The following is a 19,032-nucleotide window of genomic DNA, read 5'->3' on the forward strand; positions in this document are numbered from 1 at the left end:
ACAGCATTCTTACTTGCTCTCATTCCAAAATCCACAACGGGTCTGATTTCTGAAACTAATGCTTTGTTATATAAGAATTACAGCTTCAGAAAACAGAAGCATTAAAAATATGATCAATACATTATAGTAATTCTGAAATATTTGTGACAGAGAGCTCTCTATATTTCACTGGAAGCCCGGCCCCTCATGCATTTTGATATGGCATGGCAGAATAACCTTTATCTCTTTTAAAATCTGTTTTTTATTTATTTTGAGAAAGAGAGAGCAAGTGGTGAGGAGCAGAGAGAGAGGGAGAGACAGAATCCCAAGCAGGGTCCATGCCGTCAACACAGAGCCCGATGCGGGGCTTGAACTCAAGAACTGTGAAATCATGACCTGAGCAGAAGAGTCGGACACTTAATTGACTGAGCCACCCAGGCACTCCATGATCTTTTTCTCTCATAATAAGACACATAATATAGCACGATCCACGTTTCTCCTCTCTGGGACAACTGGTTCACAAAGTTAAAGCTGTCCTTGAAAGTTGAGAGTCAGAAGCTATAGGTACAAATGGGAAAATAATGTAACTAACTTTTTGCCCCTAATAATACACTGCACTGCTAACTTCAGAGGAATTTTCATTTCCCTTCAGTCATGGAAAGGATTTTAGAAAGTCTGCCAGAAGAGCAAGGGCATTCCTCTCCTACCCACGATATATACATGGCTTTTCCTTTTAAATTTTTTCTAAGGAAGCACAACACAAATCAAGTTATTGCAGAAACCAGATGGGGTAAATTTAGCTACAGAAGGTGTCCATAGACCCTTTTTCTCTCATCTTTTGATTCTGATAGAGTCATCTGATACGAATGTCCAGGTCTCCACTAAAATACCGAAAGTATCATATAATGGGAAGTTCAAACTAGCTCCCTTCTTCAGAGAAGGAACCCACTTCAAAAAGCAAACCCACTATTTAATGTCACACAGCCTCCCAGAAAGTCACAGGAAATCACTACATACACATATCAAAGAAGGAGCAATGCCTTATTCACTGATAAATAAATAACAGGCAAGTTTAACTTCTCACCTGCATCCAGTTTCATGAAGTAGGTTGGTTTTTCAATAACAACGTCACATTCAGTAGCTTCTATGGGTCTAAAGGAGAGCTGAGTATAGCTTTGTAGCTCAGCAAACCTGGAATTAAGAGTTGGGAGATAGTTTCAAACGGATCCTCCTGAACTTCCTACTATAATACTGTAACTCAGGATGTGCTCATTAGGGGGACTTTACTTCTAGAATATGCTCTTATGAAGACAAGTGGAACTTCTCAAACTTACTAACATTTATATAACTTGATAATGACTTTAAGATTGAGACAAGGAAGAAAGATGACAGCTTCATGTACAAGATGAAGCAGGAATTTTCCAGACAAAAAAGAAATCTACACAATGCATTGGCTAAATAATCTACCAGTAAAGTGGGAAGATTCAAAAAGCCTTCTTGTGATCTTGTGGTAGACTTTAGGATTCTAAGACAGATGGCATTCCAAAAATTATTGAGTGCCTCAGAAACACAGCAGACAGCTAAGCCTCCCGTTAGAAAGTAAAGCCTTTTTCTCAGAAAATGCCTTTGGAGACCATATGGCACAGTTTTCTTCCCTACAAAAGAAGATAATCACGGGCATGTGCCAAAAGATAATTAACCTAAAGATTGTAACTCTTCATCTTTGAGACAACTGATGTAAAACAAATATCAAACAAATCCTGTTAAAATACACACAATGCCGAATTATTGTGGTGATTTCAAAAATAGGTGCACAAGTTCTCTGATACTTCTCCCTTCAAGAGGTAGAGATTAACTCCCTCCCCTTAAGTGTGGGCCTGACTTGGTGATTTACTTCCCATGAACAGAATATGGCAGAAATGATGGTATATGACTTCTGAGATTAGAGTACACAAAGACTGAAGCCTCTATCCTAGGGCACGTGCTTAGTCTCTCTCTCTCTCCGTCTCTCAGAGCCGGCTACCATGCTGTGAGTAGCACTAAGGGACAGGTCCATGTGGCAAAAACATGGCACCAGACACAGAGAAAGTGTAATTTACCACAACATGAGGGAGCCTAGAAGCAGAGTCTCCAAGCCAACTTGAGCCTAGGGATGGCTAAGCCTTTGTCAACAGCTGAACTGCAACCTTGTGAGAGATCCTGAGCCAGAACCGGCCAGCTAAGCTGCCTCCAAATCCTGACCATCAGAAACTTCATGAGATAATAAAGTTTGTTGTCTTAAACTGTAAAATCTTGGAGTAGTTTGTTATCAAATAGATAATGAATGAAAATATACCCTAGTGCATATTTGGGAGTAATTTGTTACATGGCAATAAATTACTAATATAAATACACCAGAGGGAACTACCACCATGTGAAATCAGATATCAAAACATACTAGGTAATCAAACAGCTCACTGCAGCAGAGGAACTCCTACTGCAAAACTCACATTAAGTGTTGAAAAGAAAAAAGAGGCCCAAAATGGAGTCACTTGTGCTAAGCCCACATCACCAAACTGAAGCTTAATGCCTAACCTAATTACACTTTCCAACTTCTCTAGGAATGGAGTCTTAAGCAGCCAGTCCGTAATTTTCTGGTCAGCACCAACAAGGCCATCTACCACACAGAGTCCACCTCCCCCAGAGGAAGATGAAGGGATCTGCTCTTTTCTTGTCCCTGCCCCCTTCTGCCTATAAAAGCAGAAGCATTTTGTACAGCTTCTTGGAGCTCTTCTCTGTTTGCTAGATGGGATGCTGCCCAATTCATGAATCGCCGAATAAAGCCAACTAGGATCTTCAAAGTTACTCAGGTGAATTTTGATTTTTAACCTCAGTTAAGGAAGATACTGCATTGCGGATTGTAAAATGCCCTATAAATGTATGGCAGATTATTATCCTGAAGGATTTGCTGAGCATGAATGTTTGCCTCAAAAATTAACACTAAATAAGACTATCCTATGTGACTTGTGATATTGTGATTTATAATAAGATATATACATATTTGGTCTTCATCCCCATTTCTGGCCAAGGGAGAAAGCCCTTGGAATTTCAAAGCCAGGAAAGTGTCTTTTGTTACACTAATGAGGCACTTTTCGACCTCCCTAAGGTTGGGGGCTGGCTGCCAGAAGAATCACCACATCACCCAATCAGAATCACCATTATTAGAGGGTTGGACCTTTCAGTCCCACCCCCACACCTTAGGGGAATAAAGAAGGGCTGGAGTTTGAATCAACTGTCATGGAGGTAATGAAGCCTCCACGAAAACCTAACAGGAGAGGACTTGGAAGGTTTCTGGGTTGGGGAACACGTGGGGTGCCTGGAGAAGGCACAGACGCTCTGGGCCCCTTCCCCACACCTTGCTCTATGCAACTCTTCCATCTGGGTGTTCCTGAGCTACATCCTTCTAGAATAAACTGGTAGTCTACTAAGCAAAATATTTCTCTAGGTTACTTGAGCCACTCTAGCAAAATCTAACCCAATCTACAGCCGATGGATCAGTCAGAAGCACAGGTGATCCCCTGGGCTTGTAACTGGGGTCTAAAATGGGGCGGGGGGACAGTCTTGTGGGAATGAGCTCTTAACCTATGTGGGATCTGATGTTGTCTCTGGGTAGATGGTGTCAGAATTGAGTTGAATTGTAGGACAGCCAGCTGTTGCTGGACAATTGCTAGGTGGCACGTGGAAAATGTAACATATACGCTGGAACTGAGTGCTCAGCTAGACTAAAGGGGTAGCACGGGAGTTTCTTTGAGATGACAGAACAGTTCTGTGTCCTGATTGTGTTAGTGGTTTCATGCACACAGACGTATGATATAAATTTCACAGAATTATGCATCCAAAAATAAAAAATAAAAAAGAGTGCATGCAAGCACTGGTGAAATTCAACTATGTTTACTTAATATTATTGCAACAATGTCAATTTCCTGGTTTTGATCATTGTGGTTATGTTAGATGTCATCATTAGAGGAAGCTGGGATAGGGGTAGAATGGGAACTCCTTGCGCTGTCTAAACTTCTGGAAGTCTACAATTATTTCCAAATAAAAAGTTTTAAAAAAAAGTTTTTTTAATGTACCCTAATTTGTTAATTTCTAGATATAGTCAATTAGACCAAAGAATTAGTAAAAATGTTTTAGTAGCACCTGGGTGGCTCAGTCGGTTGAGCATCCGACTCTTGATTTCGGCTCAGGTCATGATCTCATGGTTCCTGGGTTCAAGCCCCACAATGAGCTCTGCACTGACAGTGCAGAGCCTGCTTGGGATTCTCTCTCTCCTCTCTCTGCCCCTCCCCTGCTCATACTGCCGCGCTCTCTCTCTCTTTCTTTGTCTCTCAAAGTAGATAAATAAACTTCAGAAATATGTTTTAAATCAAAATATTTTCTCCAGTTTATATAAAGTTCAAAAAGCTGATCAGAAGTGTTGAAAGTCGGGGCAGGGTTTCCCTTTGAAGAGGAGTCTTGGGTGCTGGTGATGGTCTATGTTTCACGAGGGTAAGAGTTATACAGCTAGGTTCACTTCTTCATCATCCAAACTGTACCCTCCTCTATATGCTTGTTACGTACTTCATTAAATACTTAATTCTTTAAAAAATGTGTTCCCCTGGGGCCCCTGGAAGGTAAGGTGGTGAGTGTCTGACTTCGGCTTAGGTCATGATGCCATATTTCATGGGTTCGAGCCCCGCGTCGAGCTCTGTGCTGATAGCTCGGAGCCTGGAACCTGCTTTGGATTTTGTGTGTGTGTCCCTCTCTCTCTGGCTCTCCCCCACTCACACTCTGTCTCTATCTCTCAAAAATGAATAAATGTAAAAAGAAAAAAAATTTTTAAAGATAAAAAATGTGTTCTCCAAACACATGCACAATTATGAAGAGTTAATAAAATTTCATTTTTGAACAGATTTTTTTTCTTTCATTGGCAGTCAGTAAATCGTGTATCATACTTCCTAATATTTTATAAACATATATTTAATTCAAATACAACTGACAGATTCACTCTGTAGCCATCACTCCCTGGAGGCTCATGCCAAATTCTCTACAAATAAAGTAACATTTTCCATTTAAAAGTCCCTTCCAAGGTCTGCAAGTGCCAGAAATAAAAGCAAATATTTTAGAAATATATATATATACGTATATATATATTTTAAATCTTACCAGGACTGCAGAGGGCTTTTGCGCTGACCTTGAGACATCAATGTATGAATGTCAAGCGTACAGTGTCCTCCAATTTCGCCACTCTGGAAAAAATCTTCCTTAAATCTGGTGGATGACAAAAAATTAAGCGGAGTTTGAAAAATTTTATCACTGTTCAAGCACACAGGATGTAACTAATGTGGTTTACAAAATCCGTTCCTCGTTAGAATTTAACTCTTTAAAACAGAATGCTTCGAACATAAACAAAAGTAGCAGAATGGTACAGAAACCTGATGGACCCATAATCCAGCTTCACAATGATCAGCTTGTGGCTTGACTGGGCTTCCATCCTCCACCCATTCCCCGACCTCATCGCCATATTACTATGAAGCAAGTCCAAGCCATATCCCTGGACCTGGAAATATTTCCAAATTTCTATTCAATTTTAACATCAACCATTGAAATACCTGTCATGGTCTCTCTTGATGTTTCTTAAATCAAGATAGAGATTGGTTGCTCTGCAGTACTGAAGATAACGGGAACATACCAGACTTGAGTCATTCTGAAACAAGGTGGAGAAGAAAGAAAAAAATAACTCCAGGTATTAACATTTCGAGGACACACTCAGCCTCGCTAGACAGATTGACAGGATGTACATGTTCGGGCTGAAACCACACCACGTGATGAGAACAGCTTCTGAAAGCCTGCTTCTGTTGATGCATTTTTCTCCTCCCCAGCAGACTCTGGTCAAGCATAGTTTTGCCAGTGTGCACACTTTTAGGTTACTGGGAAAACTCCCAGATGTTCTATTTATATCATCTCAAATTTTAAGGCCAAGAGCTTTATGTGTGGTTTTGCTGTGCTCTAAAAAAAAAAAAAAAAAAAAGCTCTTAGAGCCATCAGTATCTCACAGCTATGAGAAAAAGCATTTTTCAAAGCCAAGCCAAATGCAACAAAGAAGAATGCACACATTAAGAGACATTAAAGTGAAGGCTGGAAGGGCAGTTGCCAATTTTAATAAGAGGTGCTTTCTACAAACTACAAAACTTCTCAGAGTCTCTCTTTCAACAGCAGTAAAAGGGCAATGTTTTTTAAATCACTGTAATAAAAGAGCAAAAGAGTCAACTACCAGAGCCTGTTTTTTTTTTGTTTTTTTTTTAACCAATCTGGTTTGTGCTGAAATAGGGACAGTTTCAAAAACTGTTATCTGCTCTGGATTTTATTTATGGATTTAAATGCCATCTTATTGTTTTCCCGTAATTCCCAATGAACACAAGGCCTTAACCTTAACCCACATGGTGTTTTGGAATCCATAGTTGGTAAGAGATCATATTCTGATTGCACAAAATGTGTCACTGTAGATCTTGTCCAGGAAAGCATTCTACAAACTGCCTTGGAGGAGGTGTGTGAGGTGTGGAATGGCTCTCCCTTTGTGCCCGCCACAAGAACATCTGGGCTCCAGCCAAACTATGTGGCATACACAAAACAATGTCTTGTAAGGGTGTCAGCAGCAGTGCAGGTTAAAGCCACAAATTCCTCCTTCGGGGTTCATCCACCTCCTTACAATTGCTTCAAGTTCTATTACGTGGTATCTCCAAAAGCGCCACAGAGCACATATTCCACTTCTTAATGAAAGTGAATTAAGAATTTTTTAAAAATTTTCTAGATTGCCTGGAGATAACAGAGACCCCTGAGAGGTCAGAGACATGGCCAGGGTTCAAGAACCCTGGCAGATAGGAGACCTTAATAATAAGTGCTTACACTATCAACAATAGCCAAAGTATGAAAAGAGCCCAAATGGCCATCGATGGATGAATGGATGAAGAAGATGTGGTAGATATATACAATGGAGTATTACTCGGCAATCAAAAAGAATGAAATCTTGCCATTTGCACCTACGTGGATGGAACTGGAGGATATTATGCTAAGTGAAATTAGTCAGTCAGAGAAAGACAAAAATCGTATGACTTCACTCATATGAGGACTTTAAGAGACAAAACAGATGAACATAAGGGAAGGGAAATAAAAATAATACAAAAACAGGGAGGGGAACAAAACATAAGAGACTCTTAAATATGGAGAACAAACAGAAGGTTACTGGAGGGGTTGTGGGAGAGGGGATGGGCCAAAGGGGTAAGGGGTATGAAGGAATCTAGCCCTGAAATCATTGTTGCACTATATGCTAACTTGGATGTAAATTAAAAAAATAAGAAAATAAAATAAAAATAAGAAAAAAATAAAAAAATAATAATCAGTCCTTACAGGGGTGCCCAGGTGGCTCAGTAGGTTAAGCGTCTAACTCTCCATCTCAGCTCAGGTCATGACCTTGCACTTCGTGAGTGCCAGCCCTGCACTGGGCTCTACGCTGATGGTGCAGAGCCTGCTTGGGATTCTGTCTCTCCTTCTCTCTGCCCCTCCCTTGTTTGTGTTCCTTCTCTCTCTCTCTTTCCCAAAATAAATAAATAAATTTAGAATAATAGTAAGTGCTTATAAGCCATGAACCTTTAAAAACTAATCCTGAGCCCTTTGCTGGAAACCCAGTCCCACACTGAGCATTTTTACAAGCAGAATTCCATTTCATCCCACCATAAGCTATGACACAGGCATGGCTTGAAAGGAAAAGAAACTGAAACATGGCAAGGTTGGGTGCTCTAAGAATCAGGTTTTGAACCCTGCCCTGTGGAGACTGCTCTTCTCCTGACCACCCAGAACTGGCTCTTAGCAACGTGCATGGCTGACCCACTGAGGGCAGTGCACGGTTGAAAGCACACAGAAAGAGATCTGTATCTGAGTTCTAGACGTACAAGTCTACAAGCGTGGTCCTGGAGAAGCTGCTTAACCTCTCTGAGGACTTTGTTTTTCTCTCTGGTCAAATGGCATCAGTAATCCCTGCCCTGTCTATCTGCTCTAAGGCTTGCGAAAGTCAAGCTAGCTGACAAGGAGAAAAGCCTTTCGCAAACCATCAAGTCCTAAACAAACACAGAGCAGTCTGGTGGGGGTGTATCATCCGTCCCAAACGACTTGCGAGGGAATCTGGAAAGAAGCAATTTATCTTCTTTAGCCTATGTTGGGGGAAAATTCTAAACCTAGTTATATTTTAACTGTCTCAAAATATGGCCTTCTGAGATATGTGTGAAAATGAGGACATGGCTTCCAAATGACACAGAACAACTTGTTTTAGAAGTTAAATAAAAGTTGAAGCCAGGGCACCTGGGTGGCTCAGTCGGTTAAGCGTCCGACTTAGGCTCAGGTCATGATCTCATGGTTCCTGGGATCGAGCCCCTTGTTGGGCTCTGTGCTGACAGCTCGGAGCCTGAAGCCTGCTTCAGATTCTGTGTCTCCTTCTCTCTCTGCCCCTGCCCCACTCACTCTCTCTCTCTCAAAAAATAAATAAACATAAAAAAATTTTTTCAAGTTGAAGCCAATAAATGAGTAAGGATTCCTCTCATGGAGCCTTGCTTTTACATGAAAACCCAAACACTAACGAGTATTTGAAAATAAACACGCACCGTTTCCTCAGGCTGGCAGAGCACGTGAAGTTCTTCCAGTCGCTCTCCGGCATATCCAAAGTCAGCTTGTTTCCAGAATATGTCCTGGGCTGATTCAAGGGTATCTGTCCTATTCGCAATCACAAAGATGCCATTATTTTTCTCTTTTTCACTTTTCTGAGCCTTGAGTTTCCTTTCTAAAGATGAAATTGCTAAAAGTTTGCCATTAATTTTTTTGAACTATCATAATCTTCCTGTAACTCCTTTGAGACATCAAGATACCAAAATAAGTTACTTACAGACTTACTTTCTTTTACTAAAAATACACAACAGAAATTTATTAAGTTAGGGTCATCTGGAACTCAAGAAAACGAGCTGCTAATTACTGTATTTTCTTTAGCTGGTATGCACTGGTGCCCCAGCAGCACTTGAGATCCTCTAAGTGTCTCTAAAACATAAAACGTGTACTTTTAGCCTGGTCTCCCTTTCTCAGATGTTGAGAGATGACTCTAGCCTTTCCCGTGAAGAAAATAAATCTTTACAGAACTTTCACTCTTACATCTTATAATACATATTCATGTAATAAAAATCATTAGAATAAATCCTAAGAATGGCAGCCTCAAAGTTCTTAACAATGGTCTTTAATCACCACTCCCCCAACACCACGTCCATCTGTGCCCCAACTAAAGTGTAGGCTTTACCTACTGTATATACTTCACACTCTCCTCCACACTCAAGAGGGAGCCATCAGGGGCGCCTGGGTTGCTCAGTCGGTTAAACAGCCGACTTCGGCTCAGGTCATGATCTCACGGTCCGTGAGTTCGAGCCCCTCGTCGGGCTCTGTGCTGACAGCTCAGAGCCTGGAGCCTGTTTCAGATTCTGTGTCTCCCTCTCTCTGACCCTCCCCTGTTCATGCTCTGTCTCTCCCTGTCTCAAAAATAAATAAAAACGTTTAAAAAAAATTTTTTTTTAAAAAAAGAGGGAGCCATCAATTTATCTTTTTTTTTAGTGTTTGTTGGGGTAAAATATTTTCTAGTGATCCATATTGTTTTTCCCTCTTGGTAGAGGTAAAAAGACATATTCCTGCACAGGGTGGCAAGAAGGAGGGGAGGCAAGTCAACTTGAATTCATCACTGTAGAAGCAAATTAATATCTAAAAGAATTACTATCTAAAACCAAAAGAGTTTGTCTGGGAAGTGGGGCATCAGCATACAATGCAGAGAAGGATAATATAAAGGGGAGGGGGGGGGTGCCCGGGTGGCTCAGTCGGTTAAGTGTCCGACTTTGGCTCAGGTCATCATCTCACAGTTTGTGAGTTTGAGCCCCACATCGGGCTCTGTGCTGACGGTGTGGAGTGTGCTTGGGATCCTCTGTCTCCCTCTCTCTCTGTGCACCACCACACATGCCCTCTCTCTGTCAAAAATAAATAGACATTAAAAAAAGATAAGAATTTAAAGGAGAGGAGGATTCCATCTAGAAGCTTACCATCCCATGTCGACGTAGGTACAAAGAGGGTAGCCAAACCTGAACTCTGGTTTGCAGGATTTCTCATAACCCCAGCAGAACTTTAGATTCTCTAAGTGTTTCTAAAAAAACAAACGTGTACTTTTAGACTAGTCTCCCTTTTTCGGACATTGAGAGACGACTCTAGTTTTTTCTGTGAAGAAAACAAATCTTTACAGAACTTTCACTCTTACATCTTATAATACATATTCATGTAATAAAAATCATTAGAATAAATCCTAAGAATGGCAGTCTCAAAGTTCTTAACAACAATGGTATTTAATCACCACTCCCCCAACACCATGTCCGTCTGTGACCCAACCCAAGTGTAGGCTTTACCTACATTCCCAAAGACCACTTGCATTGGAACTTCCTCAAGTAGCCTAATGAAACTGCCTTTCTCAGTGCTCAAAGCGATTCTAAAAGCAGTCCCCAAAGAGTCACAAAATGAAATTTCTATGATCAAAAGAACCACAAATTAGATGGATCAGCAACTTTACTCATCAATCAAGTTAAGGAGAGACACCACAAGACGCCACAAGACGGGACAGTTCTGCAGTCCTGGGGGGACCCAGCAGCTCCTGTTGGCCAGAAAGCTTAGTCTGCTTGTCTGCAAGGCCCAGAAGTAAGACTGGTCTCATTCCCAGGTCTGCCTGTCCATGTGCTTCCTGTGTGGGCTCCATGGGAAAGGAAGCGTTTCACAAGGCCCAGCTTTGATCTCTGCGACCTGACCTTGTGAGACGTCTTAATGGGCTCCAATTTGAGGCCTTTCCAACAACCTTAAAACAGAAGGAAGGCCATAGTAACAGTCATAATTAGGTGGAGACAGAGGCGGAGGTGTTATTACCGAAATTAAATGCTAAGAGACCTTCTCAAGAGCAGTTTAAGAAAGAAGAGGTGTGAAGTTCTTCGGTTGCTTTTACCTAGACCTTTTGTCCAAAATCTAATTTACTTTGTTTACAGAGAATACCAATAGTATCGGCCGCCTATTTATTTCATTAGTGATTTAGCTTTTAAATTTTATTAGTGATTTCGACTTTAAATCTCACTCTCATGAATGGGGTATCATTTTAAAAAGCAAAGTTTAGTCACTTAGCAGCACTAGATGAAATGCAAACAGTCTTACTACTACCTTACAGAATGCAGCCATCAAGTTCAGGTTATAAAACAGGACTAAAATCCTTTTAAAAAGAACTAAGAGGAGAAAAAACAAGACGAATACCTACCTTATAAGGACAATGGGAGTCTTTCTTACAGACCGTGGCAACGTGCCTATTATTGTGCAAAAAGAAGGGAATGTGTTCCTGGGGCAAGCGAATGCTGGCGTAGTTAAACAGAGGTTCGCCTGGAATGCCATCAGCCTTGGGAGAAGCCTCCTCTTGGCCACTCAGTGAAACACCATGAAGCAATACTCCAAGAATAAGCAGCATTAACATAGCAACCTCCAAACCTAGAGATCCAATTGGAAAGGTTTTTGTTAAGGCCTATCCTTTAAAGGTCAAAGAGATCAAGAGCTAAATATAAAGACACCGAACTCTACTGAGTAACATTCCCTCTATTTGACATTTATTATGCACCTGTTCTGTGCCAGGCACTGTGTTAGGGGCTACCCCGTACACAGGCTTGAACAAAACAAGAAAGGCTCCTGCTCTGTTGGAGCTTATAACCTTTTTCAGACTTTTCAGTAGAGAGCCAGATAGTGAATATTTTTGGCTTGGGAGGTCCTACAATCTCTGAGGTACTACGCCACAGTACCTTTGCTATGAAAGAACCCACAGCCCATCCTAAAGAATAGGGGTGGTTGTGTTCTAATAAAACTTTATTTGTGAAAACGGGATGAAGGATTCGATGTGACCCCACTCACATATTACTGATGCTAGAAAGTAGGTAATATGATAGATAACACGGCATGGTGGTTAAGAATATGAACTTTGAGACTAGACCAATTGGGTTTGAATCCATCTACAGTTTCCTGGCTGTATGATCTTGAGCTATTTAATCTCTCTGTGCTTCAGCTTTTCCAACTGTAAAATGGAAATAATAATAAACCTTCCTCATAGGGCTGTTGTGACCTAAATATTGGTAAAATGTTTAGATGTACCTGGCACATTAAATGCTATATAGGTGTTTATGAAATAAATGTTTAAAGCCATGTGGTATGGTGGGGGGGAAGGAACAGGTCGCTAAATAATATTTGAGCTTAGACCTGAATTTTGAGCAAGGAAATCATGCCAGGGAGAGAGAAGAAAAGAAAATGCAAAAGCTCTGAGGATATGTGTATCTGCTGAATAAAAACTAATAATCATGGGATGCCTGAGTGGCTCACACAGTTGAGTGTTCTGACTCTTGGTTTCAGCTCAGGTCATAATCCCAAAATGGTGGGATTGAGCCCCGCATCGAGCTCCACACTGAGAATGGAGCCTGCTTAGATTTTCTCTCTCTTCCTCTGCCCCTCTATCCCTCTTGCACTCTCTGTCTCTGAAATTAAAAAAAAAAACAAAAACCACACCTAATAATCACAATTGTATATGGGTTCATACTATGTGTCAGGTACTGTTCAAAGTACCAAGGATGTAGCAATGAAGATGTGGTCTTAAACCCCTTACCCTCGTGAAGCTTACATTCTAGTGGGTGTCATAATGATCTATGATAATAGTAACTACAACTTAGAAAACTCCAGGAGGGAAATTCAGGCAGTCTGTTTCAGAGACTGTGCCATTACTCTGTCCCCATCTTGCATCAGCAAGATGAAAACAGACGATAACCATCATGGGACCTTACTACATGTCTATCTCACCCCACAAGGATTAAATCTCAGGGACTAGAATTCTCCTATGTATCCAGACCATAATGATACCATTTCTTGTTCACTTTAGCAGTATATTTTGCTCTGTGAAAAAAAAAAAAAGGGCTCTTCCCACTGAATGATAGGGCTATATTACACGTAACTACTCCCCAGCAAGATCCACAGTCATCAGGGCATGTTGGAAAACCCAGCTTTCAGAATCAGCCTTCATTGACCCTGGGTCACAAGGACGGGGCCTTTAGGAACAAACTTCAATGTTCAATCCAGCTTCAAGTTCCAAGGCCAAGGCTTCATAACAAAGAGTGTGGACAGTGAAAAGGAATCCTTTTCCCCTCTGGAGTAGTAAATATGGTGGGTTCTTTCGTGGCTCTGAAGAATATACTGTTACCTGTTATAAAGTGACCTGAATTAATATTGTTAGTTATGACTTTTATACAACAGTGAGTTGATAGCAATTTTACAAAATTTAAAAATACATATTAATACTAACAGTGTACTTATCAGGGAAATATTGACCTCTTGAATTCTCAGAACCACACAGAAGCTTTTGTCATGCTTTAGGTATCTGAAATCTGTCAGAAATGAAACATATTACCTTAAAAGAATGCTAACGTAGACCTTATCATATAGGTGATATTTTGGATTCAAGGAAATATTAAGAGAGAAAACAACGTAGTGAGATAACGTCTCAGTGGAAGACCAAACATTTAGTGAGACACTCTGTAAGCAAAGAGCCTGACTCAGTGAGTTTTCTTTTCCCTAATGAACACCATGCTGCTAAAAGCAAAGTCAAAGACACCATCTTCAACACTCTAACTTTAACCAGATTCTAATGGTAAGCAGGACACAGCCTGCTTTATACAGTCACCAACTGGTACAGGCCAAAGGGACACTTTGTAGATTAACCATTTCCTAGAGGCAAACAATGTTCCTGGTTCTGACCCTATTCATTCTGCGCACTGAATCATACTGCTACTTGAACCTTACTATTTACTACTCCGGGCCTTACCTTTCAAAAGGCATAATGGCCTATTTTTTGGCTCATCCCTTCCAGTGATGAAGTCATTGCTATGACTAAGTCCTGACCTTCCGGTGTTCAGGTCCACTGTCCTTGACTGAGCTCTAGCCAAAACTAAACTCACTGATCCATGCAGAAGGAGTAACTTAAGTCATGGGAAAAATCTGAAGTCTCAGACCAGAAAGCAGGCTTTTGCAAAGGGCACGTACCCACTTGCATACGCTAGAAGGGGGTGGCTGCTGGAGTATGAAAGCACAACCCCGGGGCCTGGCAGAAAGCCTGTCGGAACGCGGTCGTCTTGCAAGGTCCCCCAGGGCAGGGTGTCTGCACTTCTCCAGCAGATGAAAGCTTCAGCGCTGCGCTACTTTCCTTCAGCGCAATGCAACTGGCTCCCTCCTCTTCTGTATTCCTGGACCGGATTTCCTCAGGCCTAAAAGGTGGAGGAGGGGCAAAAAAAAAAAAAAAAAAAGTAAGAGCATGAAAGACGAGAGGCTAAAGCCCGAGGCTGACAGGGACCACAGTGGGTGACACAGTGGGCAGTGCCTTGTGACAGAGCTTGGGCAGTCTAAAGAAGGCAGTGGACACACGAAAAGTTGAAAGCATCTGAGGCTCACAAGGACTCCTAAATGGCTCGGCCCCCACTGGGGCCACAGGTCCCACGGTGGGTATAGGCAAGGGGGTCGGAGAGGGCTCGGCGGCTGCCTGAGATGCCCAGGGGAGGTCCACCAGCTGTGCGCGAGAACGGGAAGCGGTGCGGCGGCGGGGTCGGCGGCGGGCGCGCTTCCGCAGCCACCCCGCCGCGCTCCGGACCCACTCCGCGCTCCGCACCCACGCCGCCACCTCCCGGACGCGGGGATCCCCGCACGTCGCCCGCCACCCAGCACCACACCTCCGCTCCACCCGGCCCCCGGCGTGCCGGGGAGGGGCCCGGGGAAGCGGCTTCGCCCCGGTCTGGGACCCCGACCCACGGGGCGCGGGCGGGGAAGAAGGGCATCCTTCCCCGTGGCCGGCGGGCTCCCGGGAGCCCCGCGCGCCGCTGCAGGCACCGTGAAGGGGCCAAGCGCCCGCCTCTCCGGCCCGCAGGCGGCGAAGGCGCCGGCGGAGTCCGCGGAGAGGCTGCAGCCCGCGGGCAAGGCGCGCCGGGCGCCCCGGCGTGAGAGGCGCGCGCAGCACGGCGGCCGCGGGAGGGCGGCGGGTGAGGGCTCCGCGGATCGCCGAGCGAGTCCCACCTGGAGCCGGGGGAGCCGGGGCTGCGGAGGAGGAGGAGGAGGAGACGGCCGCCGTTCGGGGGCACGGAGTCGTCATAACCGGCTACTGCGGCTCACCGGAAACCTCGGGCGCCGGAGCCGGGCCAGGGGGCGCCAGGGAGCCGCCGGGACAGCGAGGCGGCCTGCGCCGGGAGGCGGGCCCGAGCCCCGCAGAGGGGCAGGGGCAGGAGCCGGGGCCGGGCGCGCGCCCGCGGGACGCACGGCAGCGGGGCGGGGGCTCGGTCTGCGCTGCCCCTCGCTAGCGGGCGGAAAGGGAGAGCCTCTGAGCCGGCCCCGTGAGCTGAGCCGGAGAGCGAAGCGGGGTCTCGAAGCTGCACCGGCCCCCTCGGGGGGAGGCGATAAGGCGCTCGGAGGACACGGCACACCTGACTCTCCCGGTCTTCATTCTGGTTGCGTCTTCCTGACGCGGGTGGGTTACCTTCTGGTTCATTAGAGAAGTTGCCGCCTTCACTTTGCAACGTGAGCGCGGAGTTGGCGGCACCTTCTGGCGGCGGGGATTCCGGGATACTTGCTTCTCTCCGTACTTGGGGGCAACTCGCCAAGTTGAAATGCTCTTCTGCGGAGTTGAAGTTTGATCCTTAGATTATTTTATAATTATTTGAATTCCTTTATAATTATATGGGTTATTTTATCATAATTATTTGAATGCACATCCCCCACACTGTCTTCACTTTGGACACCTTGGGTTCTAGAATGCTATCTCGTATAGCATAGGAGCATTACGGACCCAACTTGAACTGATTAACTAAAGGTTGATGCCATCAAAATAAACACGCTCACAGAGTCACCACTATTCCTATGACCTTAAAGAAACACGACAGTTTATTTCCAAAGGTTTACGTGCTTTTTAAATACTTTTTGAAGATGCTGTTATGAGAAGTATTACTAGTTATCTGCTAAATTAGGAATGTTGTCTGGATTTTTCCCCCAAATAACAACACCGCTAAAACACAGAATAACTTGACATGTGCCAGGCATAATCCTAAAGCACTTCACAGTATCAAGTCATTTACTCTTCATGTTAAAGACTGCCTTTAAGGGAACTACTGCTCTCTAATTTCATACTTTGCCCACCCCATACCAATAAAGGCAGTAATTTTTAAAAGTGCTTCTAAGCTTACTTGTCACCATCCCATTATTGTCATGTACAGAAAATGGAGCTTTCCTGTTAGGTATCCAAAATGAGTTGTAATCATTTAAAATAAATTTTTCTCACTAAGCCATGTGACATATATTTATATTTATTATATAGTTTTTAAACATAATACCTGAGAAAAGTTTCTAAAAATAAGTTAATCTCATTGCAAGGACATACAAGTCAATTAAATTGGTGTCACATACACATGGTACTATTTTAAATGGCTAAATATTAAGTTGTGGTCATTCAGGCTCAGAGGAAACAAGATAGGATAGAGCTTTAAGAACGGGAGAGTGATTCTGCAGCAGCTATTTGTAACATAGAATTTCTACCCAAAATACCAATCTTAAATTTTTCAAAAAATGTTTATTTATTTCTGAGACAGAGAGAGACAGAGCATGAGGTGGGGAGGGGTAGAGAGAGAGGGAGACACAGAATCGGAAGCAGGCTCCAGGCTCTGAGCCGTCAGCGCAGAGCCCAAAGTGGGGCTCAAACTCACAAACCGTGAAATCGTGACCTGAGCCGAAGTCGGTCGCTCAACTGAGCCACCCAGGAGCCCCCCCAATCTTAAAATTTAATTTTGAATTTCTTTAAGTGGACATTAAAATAAACTCAAATGTCCATTAATGTTAGAATGACTACATTGTGGTATATCCACACAAGGTACTATGCAGGTGTAAAAAATTTAAAAAAAGAAACGAGAAATATCTTTATACACTGCAGGGTGTATTGAGCGGGGAAAAGATGGTAATATACTATTATTTATCCAGGAAAGAGGATATATATGTTATTTTACAAATAGCATAACATTTAAAATGATTATCTATAGGGGGGAAGAGGGAATATGGGTATAGGGACAAAGAAAATAACTTCCCTAGATGTACATTATATAGAAGTGGCTTTAGAATCATGTGAATATTTTACATTATGAAACAAAATTAAATTTTTTAAAAGTAATCCTTCAAAATTACAAATAAAATGAAACTAAGTGCATTTAAACACTGTCCAGTTGTGCTGTAGTCCACAAGGAAGGAACTACCCCAAGTGACTTTGAAACATAGTACATCCCAGTAGATGTACCCTCAGGATTAAAAGAATTTTAAAATCATAAACTGTTTTCATGAACCCAATTGTTGGTGGGAATATTGGTTAGGATAAACCAAATAGAAATAATTAAGACAGTATCTTGGAAGGTGAATTTTTTGACATGTGGTATAGATATAAGCCTGATAAGGTTATATAAAAATCCTGTAGTTACGAATTTGGAGGTGATAATATAAGTTAACATACTTTATTACTAAAAACAAATCTCTCCTCCATCATCCATTGAAAAGGCCTATAAACAACCAACTCTGTAGCAAGAAGCACCTGTTGTACCCAGAATGTGATCTCTGCAAACCTCTTCTCATTAAAAGGAACATGGGTTCCAAAGAAAAATGGATCATCTTAGATGTGGGGCAGGAAATGTACAAGAAGCTGAAAGATCTTACATGAGGGGGCAGGGAAGTAATTAAAGTTTATAAGGGCCATATCAAAAAGACTCAGGAACCAATTTAAAAAGGCTCCCTCTGGCCAAAGACAGAAGAATTTAAATCATCAATAAAGGTAACTGTAATGGATTAAAGCATCTATAAATATTATACTCAAAAAGTTCCAACCAATCAACCAAATACATCAGCCAAAACCTCACTGTTCATCTCTGATGGCAGAAGGGAACCAACTCTTCATGTGAAAACTGGTAAATGAAGTAAACAAATCAAACATATTTATCCCATCTTTCCTATGAGTCATGCATGATGCACGTAATCAAATGATGAGGTACTTTTTACAGAAACTTTCCATACTTAAATATGATAATCAAATCATATGTCTGAAATTTGCTTCAAAATAGTGTGGATTGAGGGGCACCTGGGTGGCTCAGTTGATTAAGCGTCCGACTTCAGCTCAGGTCATGATCTCGCGGTTTGGGAGATCGTGCCCCGTGTGGGTCTGTGCTGACAGTTGAAAGCCTGGAGCCTGCTTCAGATTCTGTGTCTCCCTCTCTCTCTGTCCCTCCCCTGCTCACTGTCTCTGTCGCTCTCAAAAATAAACATTAAAAAAATTTTTTTAAAGTGTGGATTGAGATGAAGCACACACGGACTATAAATGAAACAAAATGGGCCATGAACTGTTGAACCCTGTTAAAGAGTATGTTAGCGAGTGTATGGGGATTCATAATCTGTTCTCTCATTTGTACAGGTTTGAAATTTTATATAATTTTTATAGTGCATTGCAATTTTATTATATGTTTTAAGCTTGCTACACACATAGTGACACTTGGCTGGCTCATAGTGTCAGCAAAATGCTGAACTATCAGCATATAGCTGATTGGCTCTCTGATACATCCAGCTGCTTTAAACTGTAATTCAAAGGTTGAAGTTTTAAGTGAATAAGTTTTGACAAAAGTTGGTCTTATGCTAAAGTGATCTATATGCTTATGGGTTTACAGAAAAGGAGCAAGACACTGCACTTAATGGTTCAGAGCATGCTCTCTGGAGCCGAACAGCACAAATGGGAACCCCATCATTGCCACTTACTTGCCATATGACCCTAAGCAAGTAGACCATTCTTCATTTTAAAAATGGACCATTTGCAACTCCGTGGATGGGACTGGAGGATATTATGCTAAG

General features: G+C 42.6%; 1 protein-coding gene across 1 annotated transcript in view; it reads right to left on the minus strand.

Moving 5' to 3' along the window:
- The window catches only part of EOGT (EGF domain specific O-linked N-acetylglucosamine transferase), a 36,494-nt gene extending 21,216 nt beyond the window's left edge, over window positions 1–15,278 (minus strand). Inside the window, exons 1-8 of the mRNA XM_042979390.1 lie at window positions 15,187–15,278; window positions 14,167–14,387; window positions 11,360–11,583; window positions 10,116–10,216; window positions 8,652–8,760; window positions 5,610–5,704; window positions 5,164–5,268; window positions 1,064–1,170 (exon numbers count right to left, since the gene is read on the minus strand). Of these exons, the coding sequence (XP_042835324.1) occupies window positions 1,064–1,170; window positions 5,164–5,268; window positions 5,610–5,704; window positions 8,652–8,760; window positions 10,116–10,216; window positions 11,360–11,583; window positions 14,167–14,176 (751 nt within the window). The 5' untranslated portion in view covers window positions 14,177–14,387; window positions 15,187–15,278. The remainder of the gene's footprint in view (window positions 1–1,063; window positions 1,171–5,163; window positions 5,269–5,609; window positions 5,705–8,651; window positions 8,761–10,115; window positions 10,217–11,359; window positions 11,584–14,166; window positions 14,388–15,186) is intronic.
- Window positions 15,279–19,032: the final 3,754 nt, after the last annotated feature.

This window comes from Panthera tigris, chromosome A2 (assembly GCF_018350195.1).
Source record: "Panthera tigris isolate Pti1 chromosome A2, P.tigris_Pti1_mat1.1, whole genome shotgun sequence".
In the NCBI taxonomy this organism is placed as follows: Eukaryota; Metazoa; Chordata; class Mammalia; order Carnivora; family Felidae; genus Panthera; species Panthera tigris.